This window comes from Parasteatoda tepidariorum, chromosome 5 (genome assembly GCF_043381705.1).
Source record: "Parasteatoda tepidariorum isolate YZ-2023 chromosome 5, CAS_Ptep_4.0, whole genome shotgun sequence".
In the NCBI taxonomy this organism is placed as follows: domain Eukaryota; kingdom Metazoa; phylum Arthropoda; class Arachnida; order Araneae; family Theridiidae; genus Parasteatoda; species Parasteatoda tepidariorum.
Window position 1 is genome coordinate 45,699,510 of NC_092208.1, and position 17,310 is coordinate 45,716,819.

The window sequence follows — 17,310 nt, forward strand, 5'->3', positions numbered from 1 at the left end:
CAGAAAATGTGATTGTATTAAGTTAATGTCCGATATTTACAGGCTCCCGCTAGACGGCGTACTCGAGCGTTGCGATCACGAATTCCAAAAATGTCGCCTGCTTTTTTAATCCATCTTGTTGCGCTGCATTTTGCTATTGCTTAGGTTAGCCCTTATTTTTATGACCCTTACAATACTCTTAAAGATCGAATACAAACTTTTTACTTTAATAAAATTATTTTTTCCCCAAAAAAAGTCTTAACCTTCCTTATATTTCTTAACCATTTTAAAAATAATTCTAACCCATAAAATAGATTAAAATAAAGAGTTTTATAAAATATTTTTTTAAATAAATTTTTTTGAATTTTAAAAAATTTAAAAACTACTGTGTACCAGAGTGATACCGTAATACAGAATTCAACGTAGTGACATCATTTTCGGGATGATAATTCAAAAGATAATTTTTATTTTTGTTCTTTTATGCCAACTATAAAAAAGCTTACATCATTTCTAAAAAAAATAACGTCCAAAAAACGGATATAAGCAACAAAAAACATGATTTTATTCTATGTATGTATCATTACTCTAGACACAAATACTCGATACTCCATGAAAAAATTATATCGAAGAACTTAACTTTGATTCCCATGCAAATTTATGTAAAAGTCATGGAAAATTAACATTTATCTCTTTTCATGACATTTAGGAAACAGAACTATACATTTGTCATAAATTCAGACACCTTCGGGATAACATTGTTATGCAGATTAAGATACCCCGTTAAGAGAGAGAGGCTCTCTTAACTTACAGGTCTCATCATCAGGTAGAAATTAAAGTTCTACAAGAATATTTATAAACTATAATTGTGGTTACAAACATTCTTAATCTGCAATTAAATTTTTAAACTTTATATAATTAATCATAATTTAATAGTAACCGTGATTATGTAGAATCTAATCAAATTGTGCAATAAAATTACTTTTAAAGGAAAAACCTGTAATAGTAATTAATTCACTTTTAAAAAATCCCTTAAAAGAAGTAATTATTTTGGAAAGAAAGCAATTTTCCTTCTTGAAGGAGTTAATTTCGATTTATTATGATTCGCATTTATCCGAATTCAAAAATTTAATTGTAAAAAGAAATTCACATATCAAATGGCCACCTAATATAAATAAACATTAATTTATTATTGTGGCAGTATTTAATTTGTTTATAAACTTTGCTTTAAGTTCATAAAAACACGTTAGTAAAAAGAAATCGCTCGATGGATATTAAATATTGTTTTATTTGATTAAAAATATCTAACTTTCTTATTTGTAGATGTTATTAAAACAGTTACAAGAGTTGCGAAATTAGTGCAGAGTGTGAAAAAAAAAGAAAACACTTTAAACACCTCTGATCTAAATGAGCGATTTTCGCGTACTAGTAGGACTCAATAGTTCAAGGATCTAACCTATAATGTACAAATTAATTAGCGCCAACGATATTTTAAGTTTCGAAAAATCAGCCACAAAAATGTACTTTCTCTGAATAAACATGTCATTATTCTTGACTCTCAAGATAAGAGTGGGGGGGGGGGGCCCNAGGGGGGGGGGGGGGGACCATAATCTGGAAAAAAAATTGTCCCAAAATAGTTTACATAAGAAAATGGTTGAAAGCTTCGCCCCCTTAATGTTAACTTCACTTTTTGAGTATTTCACCATATCTTGGGAATTATTAAACAAATGAAACAAGCTCTTTTTAATAAAGATTGAAAAATTCTAGAATTTTTATTTCTTAATAACTATTTATTCAATTTCTTTCAAGTTTCCTATTTTATCCTTTAAAATGACACAGATTAAATTAGAGTAAGGAATTGCATACCTCGATATTCAAATTTCATAATAAAAAAACAATAAGTAATCTTAATGATGACACAGTAAAAGTATTGATCTGTCGTTGTGAAGGACTTGAAACATACTCAATTTGCTAAGGAAGTAAATGCGGTTCGTGTGTAATGCTGCGTCACTCATACCGCCGTTGGTTACGAAAATATGCAGCATTTATCTTCATGGCTCCCTTAGCTAACAATGCGAAAGTAATATATTGAAAAGCTAATTACACTATTTCTTGCAAATGTTCTTTTTTTATACATTCTAAAAATTAGATTTAGAATGATGTGCTTTAGATATATTAAAACCTTGTGATTATATAATACTTGGAATAAACAATTATTAATAACTTTAATTTATCTACAGTTTAGTCTTATTCCATTGATAAATATTAAAAATATTAAACTAGGTAATAACAAAAAATTTTTAGGAAACTTGAACTTATAAAGCTTTAAAGTTTTATTATAATATTTCATCACATCGACAAACTAATTTTAAAAAGCTCATTAAGATTCTTTAAAGTGATAATAGAATATATTAGATAAATCATTAAATCCCTAAATTAAAAGGCTTTTAGACAAGCAAAAAAATATATAAATAATTTAACACTATTTTTTATCAATATTTTAAGAAATAATAAATATGGCGATTATTTTTCGTTCTATTTTAAAAGCATTATTCTTAATTTTTTTGAATTTATAACCCTTCTAGATATTTAAAATTTGTTTACCAAATTTAAATTCATCTAAGCAGAATAAAAATTAGAACAACATTTATCAAAATAACACACTGAGTAATTTCAGTTTTTAAAATAAATACTTTCCTATAAATAAAAAACAACGATTCTTAATCTAAAGAAAAACATCGAAACAATAAACTTGCGTTTAAACGTTTTGCCTACGTAACGAGATATTACGCAATTGTTTGCATTTTAATGTACAATAAAATGCAAACGATTGAGTTTTCATCTCAAAAGATACCATTTTAATGCTGATTAAACATCTAAGATAACTTTTCTTATCTGAGATAACTTAAGATAACTTTAAAATTTTTTAAACAATCGGGTAGTTCTGAAAAATTAAAATTTTTGATTTCATCGAAATTTTTAATATATTCAACTAGACGAGTTTTCTTTACTTTTTTTTTTAATTTTAAAAACTTTGGGGTCAGGATTGAAAGTTATGAGGTATAATTTTTAAGGAAAAAACACGCCTATTTACATTTAGAAATATTTTTTGGCCCAAGAGTGAATCACTTCGTAATAATTTTTTAATGTTCTTCAATTTCCACACTAATTATTAAGATATAAACAATTACAGATCAATAAGGAGGAGTACGGTTTATGTTCATTTTTCACAAAATTGACTATCACCATCTTATGCATTTTGAGAATTACTAGTTTTTAATAAATCATTAACGTGAAAAATCTGTCAACCCCGAGAGTTATTACGTAGAAGAGATGGGATGTGTTGGAGGGGGGGGGATGCAGCTTCCGTCCAAGCGAAGGTAGACGAGAAGAACAAAGGAAGTATAGTGAAGAAGACCAAGGGAAGACTAGTGAGGAAGTATTGATTGAGGAGGAATTTTTTTTTTTTTTTTTTTTTTTTTTTTTTTTTTTTTTGAGTAAGTGAAACGGTTCTTGTCCAATCCGATTTTAAAATTGTATTTTTCTCAACATCAAAAGCTGTAAATTAAGTTTAGAAATTCTTAGGAAATGCAAATACATGTGACATTCGAGTATATTTTAATTTTTTGCGATTTCAATCGAATGAAAACTCTCAAACTTTGAAATTCGTTTTTCTCAAAATCAAATTTCATTAACGTAAAGCATCCCCCCCCCCGTAAATTCAATTGCAATTGACTTTTGGCACAAAAGCCATTTAAAAATCTTCGAAACAAGTTTTTTTTTATTAGATTAGACACTCAAAATCTATAAGTTACAGCAGTGAATCTTAAAGTTATATATTGCACTGGATGCGTGTGATCGTGAGAAGGCTTGTTAATAAGTTCGATAAAAAGTGCAAGAAGTGAGTGGTGTACTTGTGGTAGGTAGGTCTAAATGAAATTGCGTAGTGCTTTGGTTTTAATATAAGATCTGGTTGGTAGGTCTCTGAGCCCATGTCCAAGAGGTCATGGAGTCGATCCCCGCCGACCGAAGATTCCCCGTGTGGTAAATGACTGATGCACTTTAAATCTGTTTACTCTCAAAGTCCTCCATGTTCCCATAATTAATCAATACCTCTGGGGTTACTGATCTAGGTGTTTCCTTGTCTTCTGGATTGGTTCAAAATTACAAGGCTACGGAGTTGAACATTAGTAGTCGTAAACCCGAAAATTGGGAGGGCTGTTCAACGACGGATGTTAAATATAAAATTAAAATAAAATACTTGATCTTTAAATGGCGAAAAAGTGAAGTTTTGCACAAGTTTGATGGTTTGACTATTGATCATGTTTTCGAAGCTGACTCCCATCGCCAAAAGTAAACGAGCATGAAAATAGTTGGAAAAAGAAGTAGAAATAATATCAATGCAGGGGTCAATGTTAAGTTATTTAGTTTTATACAATACAGCCCTAAACTTTGAGGCTAGTTCCTAAATAGTTAATAGATGGTTTGCCCCTCACTCAAGGTAAAAAAAAATTTAAAAAAAATAAATATAAAGAAAAACATTTTTTGGATATATATTTTTATTCTAATTCGAATGCGGTCAAATTAGTCGATAGTTCAAAAATTACAAAGTTTACATGCATAAAAAATTTAATTTTGGACCTGCGTGTTTGACATTGCTTTACAGACCAAGTGAATAATTGGAGCCTATGCATTTTGCTCGTTAAATTAAACTACGTTATAACCAAATTGAAAAGAAATAATACTTTAAATTAATTACATCACTTCTCTTATGCAGCTTAGTTACACAACAGTTTCAGTTGAATTTAAGCTTCTTTATTCACAAGATGTTACTTATATTATATAAGCTCCGAGAAAACAATTCTGGAAATTATTCTTCGAAGTAATTGGCGATGAATTTCTTTAGATAAAGTGACTGTAAGAAATTTTGCAGGAATTGAATAAGGCCAAAGTTCACCAAGATTAACTACTATCTTTATAAACAGCTGTTATATCGATAACTGGTCCATCGAAAAAATATTACATGTGGAATTAAAAACTTAATTCCCACAGTTTGCTTGATACGATTCCACAGAGAACTTGAACACGAGTTCACTTTGTCTGTAAGTAATTTTTTTTTCTCTAACTACGATTATTATTGATAATGATAACTATGAATTAAATCATGTTTATGATTTTAACTAAACGAAGGTCATAAGGGATGTTCAATTCAAATTTTGCCTTACTTAGTTTTATGTATTTATTTTTTGTTTATGAAATAACAGAGTTCAATACTCGTAAAAACTCAAATAAAGAATAAATTTTAAAAAAACACACTCTATATTTGCAACACAATTATTTTAGGAACAACATTTTTTAAAGATCAAGATCTGTTAATATTACTTATTCTTAACTTGATATTATGTCACTTTTTATCTGCATTTTTATTTTTCTTAAATTTAAAATAAAACACTTCATGGAAAAGCAAATACTCTATAGAAATCGAAATTTTATGAAATTCCACAGTAACAGACTAAGAATTATAGATGAAAAAAACTTAATAGCAGAAAAAATTTAGCTGCCAAAAAGATTAATTCAAGCAAGGCTACATTTAGTATGTGATCTTAGAACCTGTAAAGATGTGATAAAAATTAATAAAAAAAATTCATTAGGTAATTAATATAAAATATGTTGTCATAACAGAAATTGCTTTTATATTTAAAAGGATATTACTTACAAAACATTACTACATTTATCATAAAAATAATGCATTTGATTTAATAGGAATTCAGAAATAGTGCTTTCATAAAATTTAACTAATACCACAATTTAAATATAAGAAAAGGAAATTCTTATCTGTTACTTAATTATCTGGAAAAATCAATGTTTATACCATATTTTTCAATAAATATTCCAACTTATGTAAAGTCATGTATTGTACCATGCAACTGAAGAAAAAAAAAAAGCTTAGTGCATCACGATACGTATTGAGAAAAGTGGTTTGACAACTTCTTTATTTTCTATTGCTAATGATACTAACTAAGAAATAGAATTGCAGAAAACTTTTTAAAAAAATGTGTTTTTAAAAAAAATTATTATTATTATTTTTTATTTTATTTTTTTTCTGCAATATGTAGCTCATCATTCAAAAATGCCAATTGCATAAAAATGTCAATCTTTTGTGCCTTAGGTTGATTCTATTACATGGCAGTATTATACTGTTTACTTGCTTAATTAAATCCGCAATTTGAGGTAAATTTTCATGCAGTAATATGAGGACAATCCAACATCCGGTAGATATTTCTATAAAACTTAAAATATAAAAAAAGATAACATTTCTGGAATAAACATTAATTTTTAATTTGATTTATATCAATAAACATTATTAAACCTCATAACTTTCATCCAAAATGAAAGTTAAGAAGTGAAATTATAAACCAGTATCAAAATTTATGTATTTTAATTTGCGTTCGATATTAGTTCATCTGTATTAACTTTTTTATCTATACTTTTTGTCTCATTAAAACATTATACCAGAAAAGACGCTAAAAAATTCCAAACTTATTTTCAGAAAACTAATTAACTAATTACAGAGTGAAGTAAAAGAAAACAGGAAATTCAAAATGTAACAGCCATGCAGGATTTTAAACCTTCCCCTCTAAAGGCAACAAAATGCGTAACATGTTGGTAATCAAGCCCAAACGAATTTTTTTCATGAGTTTTCGACAAATAGATTCCTTCAGAGCTTATAAAGAGTTTTAATTTTAAAAAATGCCATTATTTGAAATGTGGAAAATTACAAAAACTTTTTAATAGTTATTACGAAAAAATAGAATTAAATAAGTCAACAATTTTTCCGTACATGAAACTCAAGAACAATTATAAATGCTATTTTAAAATGACCTTTAGATATGCTTATATCTCAAAAAGAAAATTCAATCAGCACAAACTAAGCTATATTAACAATTGTACGATTAAGTAAGAAACCTTTTTTTAATTGCCCAGTAACTTTAAGCAATTAAAAAAAGGTTTCCTATTTTAATCAGATCGATTGATTATCTTAATCAAATGAGTTAAATGTCTAAAACAGTTTTATATCCTTAATATTACAGTACGAAAGATGTATTATACTGTGATTAATAGAATTAATACCTTAAGATTTTAAAATACTAAAAAGGTTTCTTAACTTTCACAGCTTAACTACAGTTTAAACCATGAAGACACTTTTAATATTCAGCACTTTGGCTGTTATATTTTGCAGCGGTAAGTCCTTTTATTACTGATATTTATTTATTTACTTCATACTTAACTTTTCGTACTAATCTCAAGTTATATAATTTTGATAGTAAGATTAAAACCAGAAATATATTTTTTTAAATGCATATCCAAAGTTTCATATTTATTTGAAAATTAAAAATATCAAGATAAAAACTGAGGAGAACATTTTACAACACACTGAATTTTCTTTCTAGTCTTTAGGGCCAGAAAGCAAAATTTTTTATGAGATTAACTGTATTCTTGCCATTACTTTGATTGTAAACGGAACAGACGAATTTAAGAAGCCGCAATATATAGTTAAAAACAGTTATACAAACATTTAGTAACGGATGTTGACTAATTACGATTATGTGTAATGTTACTACCTAGGTTAGTTAATTTTCTACTGCAGTGAATGCATGCATGAGATCAGTGGTCTGAAAAACTACGTTATTTTTGTAGTTTACAACAACTACTTTGTTACAAACGTAGTTAACTACAACTACTTTTTTTTAAACGTAGTGACTACAAACTAATTTTGAAATGTAGTAACAATTTAACTACACTTAGGAGATTAACTATGCTTACTAACTTAATTTGCACCCTTATTCAATATTGTTTTTAATTAAAAATTTGCTGATGTAAGCATGAGGAATTATTAAGAAGTATTTATTCATGTTTACTTTAACCAGTTTGTTATTCTAAAACCATTTTTTTTTTCGAATTAGTTCTTCTAACTTTTAATCATTTATGCCTTCTTGGACAACGAATCGTAAAAATGTTAAGAAATAATCCAATATTTACAATTTTGTAAGTCTTTAATGCTCTTTTATTTTCTCTAAAATATTAAGCACATCGAAAACATGTTTCCTTCCTTTGAAATCACATCAATGTTTCACAAGTGTGCATTCGCATGTGAAAGTGTGGCCAAAGTGATTAATTGTCTATTTTTCGCAATGGCTGGTTTAAATATTAGTTATACGAGGCTTTAAATACATAATTTATGTTAAAGCTCAGCTACAGCAACAGGATATTTTTCATTGTATCCATTGACGGTCCCCCGAAGAGTTGTACCATTAAATTTGAAAAATTAGTTGCGTTAGAACCATGCTTCTTTTCTAAACAAACGTTAAAGGAATCGCTACAAACTGCTTTTTTTGTATCTCACTACTCAATACACTACTTTTTTTAAAAAAAAAGTAGCACACTACAGTACAAACTACGAAAAAAAGTAGCGACTACAGTACAAACTACGAAAAAAAGTAGCTACTACAGTACAAACTACGAAAAAAAGTAGTGACTACATTAGTTTCACTACCTTGTAGTGCGCTACTTCCGACCGTTGTATGAGATCATAAGAATTCAAACAAAATTGCTATCACAAATTGAATTTAAATACAACTGCAGTAATTAGTCACAATTAAAAAATATTTAAAACATCATTAAACTGTTTATAAGTATTGTCACTGGAATATCATAACTATTTTATTGAAATTATGGATATATTTTTCCTTGCTAATTCCCGTGTTTTGCAAACTGCTTCCCAACTCAATGGTAAATTCTATAAGCAAATTAAAAGTTTACAGTTCTTATGTACTACAGTTCTTGATAAATTTATTAAACCCAAACTCCCTTCTTCCTTCAATACTGTCAGTGAACTTTTCACTCTACCGTTTTAATCCTCTGTTTGATACTAAATTGCTGATAACCTGTCCACTTTTGGTATCGAGTCATTTTTAAGCCTATTAACAAAATTCAACAAGTCCCTTAGAGATCCTACCTCATGCCTTGCCAATGGAACTTTTGCTTGGGTAAACCAGGCTTGCTTTAAAATTTAGATTAGAGGAACATGGCAAACATGTATTTCATCGAGAATTCAGTAGATCATCTATTGCCGCACATTGTTGGAACCACCGATAACACCAAAGAATTTACCCATTCCTGTCACATAAGCACATCTTGATGCTCAGGAATCTTGTTGCTTTAGAATTTGCAAGGAAATGCCGATTTCCTTGTAAACAGTTTCTCACCCTACCTTCAAAACTACTTTATAACGTATATTCTACTTTTGAAATGCATCTTACATCTACCTCTTCCTGGCCCCATCGTTCCTCTTACTTACTTCTTGTTTTGTTTTTCACTTTTAATTTCCATTTCTACAATGGCAAATTTACATTTCTTGATTATCAGTATCTTTTTACTTATTAGTTACAGGACATTTTGTTCATTAAAACAATCAATCAAGATGGCGACCCATTCAATTTTATAGCATTAACACTAGGTAATTAGTACAAATATTACTATATAGTAATGAAGTAGGTTTTAGTTATGCTAAATATTTGTGAAAATATTTAGCATAACTAAAAGTGGATGTAAAGATCTTTCTTTACACATAAAATTATACACAATTATCAAAAGGCTTAGAAGAATCGTATAGTTTCCGTGTTCTGATAATTTAAAAAAAAAAATCTCCTTATTTTAAACAAATAATTATTCAAAACAATTATTCAACGTATGCTTTTAGACTGAAGATTTCTACACGGAAAAAATAGTAAAATAGTTTTTTTAATTTTATTACTTAAAATTTAAAAGCATGTGAATCACCCTACATTTCTGCACTATTCATAAAGAATTTTCACTTACACCTACTAGTTCAAGCATTTTGCTTTATACCTGTACTTAAAATCCCAATGAAGAAGCAAAATAATCTTTCTTTTTTCAATTCGAAAATATTCTGTTTGTAATTTAGCATGCTTAAGTACAGAAATATTTCCGTTTTATAACGAACAACTATTTATAACACATCGGTTTTCATGAAAGTTTAAAAATATACCTAATGCATTTAGGATTCAAACATATAAAACTATTCACACATGAAATAGTATTAATACATACGAATTTAAGGACAAAACATGCTTCTTAAATCTATTTTGGTGAGAAAAAAAAATTTAAACTGTACCTACTGAACAAGTTGTTTAATATTTTGAAATTCAGTTACAAATATGTAAATTTTGATGATTTAGAATAATTTTTTGAGATAAATTGTATTCTTGAATTTATTCGTCATTTAACTTATAATTAATTATCGAGTTAATAATTATTATAATTAATATATAATTATATAATTAATTATCAAGTAATTAATTAATTAAGCCTGATAATTATCAATTCATAAGAAAATTCTATCCAAACCCCCAAACTGTAGAAAAATGTTTAAACGATGTTTTACAAATATTAGTCCTTTTTCTTATAAAATAATAATTTTAATTTTTATGACACTATATGCAAAACACGGTATTTGACTTATAAATCCCCGCTCGCAACAAAATCTGATTAAATATTTTTTTTAAAAATTTAGTTCATTTTTTCAGGTTAATGTATCTGAATAAGCACATAATATATTAAAATGATTGATACTCTTCTTATTTTATTTTGTACTGAAAAAAAGAAAACGCTTCAAAACTTGATTGGGAATGTTCGTACTTAACATTAATACGATAGAATGACCCACATAATCCATTCTTATTATTATTGATCCTTACTAATTAATACTTATGAGATATTTCGGTTTAAATTTTTTTAACTCTTAAAATAAATTGCTTAATACATTTTAAAATGCAAATTCTATGATATAAAGTAAAATTTTATTACTATTTCAACTTACACAATTGAAATAATACACCAACTTTAGAGAAAAAGTCATACTAAAGTTAAAATTAAAAAGTTAGAGTAAATTTAATTTAATCAAGAAAAATGAGTTTTTACTTACGATTTGTTAAAACTGAAATCACCAGTAAATTTCTGAAAAACTTTTGCATTTTCGTATTATTATTTATAACTGTCAGCTTTAAATCAGAAAAGATGAAGCGGAAATATCCTGAGTTATAATAAAAGAGAGAGAGACAACCAAAAAGAATTTTTCTGGAAACAAGAAAGAAAAAAAAAGTTTTTTTCGCAAACGATTTTACGGACAATTTAATGAAATCGTTTTCTCGTGATTAATTGATAATTTTTTCAGATATCATAACTTTTCGAAAAATAAATAATTTTACAGTGAATGTTTCTGAAGTATGTGAACAATTAAAATTATTAATAATGTTTTTATGGCAGAAAATGTTAACATTTAAGCAAATAATATGATGATTGGGTACTTGCAACTCGAGAATACGTGAGGTAATTATGCCTGAGCATGTGATTTAAATCATATTTAACTGGATACCTGTAAGTGACGTCACCAGCGTGTGTTAAGCCTGATTGACTCCTGAATCGATAAATGCCACGATTTACCTACGATGACGTTACTTGCTGGTATCCAATTAAACTTATGAAATAAAATTTTGAAAAAATCTTTCTAAATTGCATGTGCTATGTGTTTGGCAGGCGAATGTGGCTTCATCAGTCGTCTTTTTGGCGAGAATGACAGTGAAAAAGAGCGAGACACTAGTTGTGTGAAAACAGATGTAAATGAATACTTGGATCGAGTGCTCGAGAAAGCCAGAAAAGAACTTCCAGACCCTATGCGTTTACCTCCAAGATCAACTATTGTTGAATTGAATGATGGTGTTCTTTGGGGCCTTTCTAACATAACTCGACTCGGAGAAACTGAAGTCAGTTGTGATGGCAATACTATAACCATTAAAGGAAAAATAACTACTGATGAATTAAAAGTAAGCAAGTCTATTCTCTTAATTCCATAAATAATATTTTTGTTCCATTAAATGTTAAAATCAATTCATAATCGTATTCAAATTAGTACAAGATATCAAATATAAACAAAATTAAATTACAGAAAATTAAAATTGACAAGACAAAACCAAACATAATTATTCTTATAGAAAGTTGATAACTTGATAAGAAAGGGGTTGAAAGTTAGGACCACTCGATGATAATTTTACTCTTTGCGCATTTCATCATGTCTGGAAAAGCATTTAAGCAAATCAAAAAAGCTTCGCATACAATTATAAAATTCATTTGTCCAAATATAATTTCATGTAAAAAAAAAAAAATTTAATTTTGATTTATTACTATTTAGTTTAATAATAGTCGAAAAAATTTAAATTGCAAGACATGCGAATTTTTACATCATAGTAAATAATGTAATTTACTAAAACAAAATTCGAGCGAAATCGATCGAATGAAATCGTATTTTAAATACAAGGCTTTTTAAAATTCGACTTCTCAGGAGCTCTTCTACCGATTTCGTTCAAATTTTGCTTATTGCCACATAAAATTACATTCTTAAAATAATGTAAAAATTGGTATTTCTAACAATTCAAATTTTTTTCGACTATTATTAAATAAAATAAAAAAACTAATTATTAAAAATTTTTGTAGGGAATTTGTTGAACGAATTTTATAATTGTGGGGAGAAGAAAAAAAATTTCGATGCATTTCAAAATTTCTCAAAAATATGCGAAAAAAAGGAAAATTAACATCAAGGTGTCTAAACTTTCGCCCACTCTCCTGACCAAATTTTTATGACCATATATTTCCAATTTCCAAACAATTCCGGCTTCTCCTTATATTTAAAAAGTCAGAAATTCCATTCCGACGAAAAAGGTATGTTTCTAGAGAAAGTACGTTTTTTTGCATGATTTCGTAACTTATATAGTATGCTAAATATAGTATGTAACTAAATATAGTATGCAGTAATTACCATGTTTTAGATCACTTTCCGAATCCTTATTTTGATTCCTAGTACGTGAAAATCCTATCATATTTTAGAATGATTAGTTTCTTTTTAATTCCTATTGTGTACTGTAATTAGTCTTAGGTGATTATTAGAACATCTTTCAGTGTTATCGATAACTCTGATTTTGATTCTCTCTCTTTATATATATATATTAGGGGTGTTATCCCGAGGTGTTATCGCAAGGTAGGCGATATCCTCATAGGGGTGGTTCCTAAATATTTTTAAAATTCTTATGAATAACAAACCGATTTAACTTCCTCTAAGAACCTACACTACCCAAGGAGTCAAAAATTATGATTAACACTAGATTGTCTAAGGAAGTCATTTTGACTGCTTTTAATTTCAATTCGAAAAACAATGATGTATATAATGACACAATTTCTTAGAATTTTATGACTTTTTGCACTACATATATTTTTTTTTATTGTTAATATTTACTAATAACTTATTATATAACTGAAATAATATAAAAAATGATAAAAATTAATTTTAAACAAATTTATTGACGCATTCACAATCCAGTCATATTGACTGCTTTTGGGTAATGTAGGTATATACCCTAATTTTCCGTCTTTCTAGTGTTAAGAATGTAATAATTAGGAATGTAACGGTTATCCAACATAGATTCAATTTTTTTCAGAGTTTATTTTAATTGGTTTAAATTTCAGTTTAACTTGAAAAGTCATCAATGATTTCGAGAAGAAAAATAATAATCTAGATTCCGATATTAAAAATTAGTTTCCGACGGAATGAGTTTTAAATGAGTTTGTTCTGGAAAGAAAAAGGCAGTATTACGAAGGAAAAAAAAAGATATTACAACATTTTAGATACACCATGAATATGAATTGGAAACATTAATTTTCTTCTAATTCGCATTTAGCTTGAGCTAGTTGGTTTTAAAATGTAAACAGATGTGAAAGAAAAAAAACGAAAGATATTTGCATTTTAAAATAAAGGGTCATTCTTTTCTCCACAGGGTCGTTATACCTGGTCTAAACTCACAAAACACAGTGACAGGGAAGGGTATATTGTTTTCATTTCTCACGATTTTGAGGCAGAGTGTGAAGTTATCATAGAGAGACATGAAGGTGAAGGCGAGCCCACACACCCCAGACTCGAGAAGTTCGATATCAAGAAATTCAAAGACGCTAAAATTGAGATGACTGGATTAGGATATTTGACTTGGGCATTAGGAGAAATGACCACTCTGTTATCTGGAATATTCCAGAGAGTCATTGGAAACGCTTTGGAGGGACCCATTAGAGAGGCACTTGAGCGACAGATGCGAGAAATCAACATCGAATAAATTGTTTACAATTAAATAGCCTTATAGTTTAATCATGAATAATGAAGTTTATTAATGTACTTCAGAGAGGAAATAAATTTTTTCAATTCTTTGTTTAAAAGTTGTCTTTTTTATTTATTACTATTTTGGTAATACATAGCTAGTTATGCACTGACGAATGTAGATAAAAAAAAATTCAAAAAAGGTTCCGGTAGAAGGGTACCAGTTTCAGGAAAATTGTGTCGGGAAAAATATTTTAAATGAGAAGAGAGAACGAGAATTCGAAATTAAAACTGAAGATCTTTTCGCTGTTTTATTTTATGTCGAATTTCTGTAGTTGCACTGACTCAATGTATAATTTTTCCTATTAATGAGAATTACTCATTAAAAATTTATTCAAAGTTTGAATCTAAAGCAAATATTTAGAAAAAAAAACTATTTCAAATTAACAACATTTAAAAATAAAATTTTATTATTTAAATACATTTAAAAAACAACATATCTTTCTCAAAAAATAAACATTTCAAATAATTCCCTCTTATTAAATATAGAAAAAATACGCACTACCCACAAGTCCCCTTCAATTAGCTAATCTAAACATTTAATCTTTCTACAAAAAATTTTTTTAAAATAACATATCCTCCATTAAAAATCAATTAGTAAAAAAAAGTTTCTAAAAAAAAGAAATCTTTATCTTAATCTCTTAAAAAAAGAAAAACGTCCCACTGAAAGTCCCTTTCCCTGCTGAAGTACCTTTCTTACCAGGACCCTATTTACCGGTACCTTTTTTTCTAGGGACCTTTATCTCCATGGGCCTTTTTTGGCGGAACCTTTTTTACCGTCCACCGTTCTTACATTTACGTATTTTTTTATTTTCTTTTATGTATTTGAAAAAAGAAAAAAAAAGGGGACGAAAGTTTTCTACAACTAAAATATAAAAATGGTGAAATCTATCAAATTGGGAAAGTTCATTGCAGAATGTAATTTTAAATGAAATTTTAGTGAAAGTTCTATAGATGTTTTTGACATTACAACATCAAAATTGGAATATTTCTAGTACTGAAAATAATTATGAGTCATCAAATTTCCTGAAACGCATGTTAAAAAGCCTTAATATTATCATCTTAACTTAGCCAAATTTCGATATCCGAGTTGATACCGCATTTCAAAGAAAAAAAATTTTTTTTTTAGATAATTTTAAATTGACAAATTTTTATATCAAAGCAAAAACAAACTGAAACCGTATCTTTTTCACAGGGTCGTTACACATGGTCCAAAGAGAAGAGACATTCAAATAAAGAAGGTAATGTGGTTTTCATTTCTCACGATTTCGAAGCTGATATTGAAGTTCTGATCAAGAAGAACACGACGGAAGTTGCACATCCACGCCTCCAACGATTCGAGATTAAAAAATTTAAAGATGTTAAAATCGAGATCTCCGGAGCTAGTTACCTTGGTTGGGCTTTGGGAGAACTTACCACTAAATTTTCAGGAATCTTCCAACGAACCATCGCCAAAACTATTCAAGATCCTGTGACAGAAGCATTAGAGAGGGAAATGCGAGAAATTAACATTGAATAATATACTCAGTAAAAATTGGTTCTCTTGGATCGTAATTCAAAATTCTTATACATCAGAGATGTAAAATAAATAACTTACTTTAATTGAATGAATCTTCTTTCTCGCATTGATTACCTTCCAATATGATTTAACTATAATTTATCAAAAGTAAGAACTCTAGCCATGGACCTTTGGAGGTGACTATAGTAACGATGTATAATTATTTCAAATAGGGATGTGGGGTCACTGTTTAGGACTGGTTTCGGTGAGAGAAGGGTAATCTTTTTCTCCGGTCAATTGCGTTAGCCCTAGAGTGAAGAAAAGCTACCCTCCCTGAAATACGTTATTCTTGCTTCCATTGCAGCATACGGCCTCAGATTTTGCGGCGTGGGGAGTTCTTACCGTAGACAAACTGTACGACGTCTATTATGATTTTTTTTTAGAGGAGACTTTAACATGGGAGATATTTTGTAGGAACACGTTAACTGAAGTCAACATTTTTAATTATTACATAAAAACAATAAAATATGACTTTTTAGCATTTAACCTATCACAAGAACAGACACAGGTTTTATGGCTACATCCTTAAAACACAAAAATTAACACACAATTTTGCAAGATTCGAGGAAAAACCTTTTTCAAGGCCGTAACTTACACTTTGATTCGAGTAACACATATTTTCGTAATTCTTAGAAGTTGATGTTGGCAGTTTCAATTTTCATTAGTGCGTTAACTATATTTTTATCAGTTTATAACATTATTCAATTTATATATATATATATATATACTACAATTCAAGATGCAACTACAATAATAAGGAAATTTGAAGAGAAAAAGTATAAAATTCTAAGTTGCAGAAGAGCCAAGCTGCTAATGTCACATCTGAAAGAATATATGAAGACAAATATTTTATGATGAAATACGAAACAATATCGGGTGCCTGTCTGTATTTCCAATCGATTTACTACGCTTAATTTTTATAGAGTATATTTAATTTTTGTTATTATTTTTTTCTCTCATCTAGATCTTTAAAAATAATTTTCATTGACAGATAGATTTTTGTTCTCCATCTTTATGCACATACTAATTTAATATTCGAATCCACATGCTAACTGGGCATTCGAACCTGAAGATCAAAAGCAAAGCTAATAATATTCACAAGTAAAATAAAATAACTTACATAATTATTTTGGAGAAAAATAACCAAATTACACACAACTTATCAAAACTGGCATAGTTTTTTTAAGTTAAATAGACTGTCACCAATTGATAAAAATGCAAGAAATTTTTCTTTTTAAGTTCAATGTTTTTTATTTAAAAAAAAAACATTCTCACTTAGCTTTTAAATAGTATTTTTTGTTGAATATACAATTATTTCAAACCTTAATTGAACAATCACTATATTAGGTTAAGATTGTGCAAATATTTCAGTAGCTCCAAATAATTCATCCGCGGATAGTTATAGTTCATCTAATTGATTAGTAATGGGTAACTGACATTAACAGTAAAATTCTGCACACCAAATAAAAATATATAGATAATTCTAATTTCAGTTTTAAAC

The 17,310-nt window shown here is 28.2% G+C and overlaps 1 protein-coding gene across 3 annotated transcripts; it reads left to right on the forward strand.

Annotated features, from left to right (window-relative positions):
- The first annotated feature begins 4,773 nt into the window (after window positions 1–4,773).
- Window positions 4,774–15,853, forward strand: LOC107450237 (mite allergen Lep d 7). Of its 3 annotated transcripts, none has more exons than XM_016065989.3 (4): window positions 4,774–5,078; window positions 7,151–7,218; window positions 11,593–11,879; window positions 13,881–14,310. In XM_016065989.3, exons 2-4 carry the CDS (start codon window positions 7,170–7,172, stop codon window positions 14,208–14,210), a joined length of 666 nt encoding a protein of 221 aa, XP_015921475.1. In that variant the 5' UTR covers window positions 4,774–5,078; window positions 7,151–7,169; the 3' UTR covers window positions 14,211–14,310. The 3 variants fall into 3 exon arrangements, with proteins under 3 accessions (XP_015921475.1, XP_015921477.1, XP_015921476.1); XM_016065991.3 differs by lacking the exon at window positions 13,881–14,310 and adding an exon at window positions 15,447–15,853 and having other exon boundaries at window positions 4,948–5,078; XM_016065990.3 differs by having other exon boundaries at window positions 4,967–5,074.
- The last annotated feature ends 1,457 nt before the right edge of the window (window positions 15,854–17,310 follow it).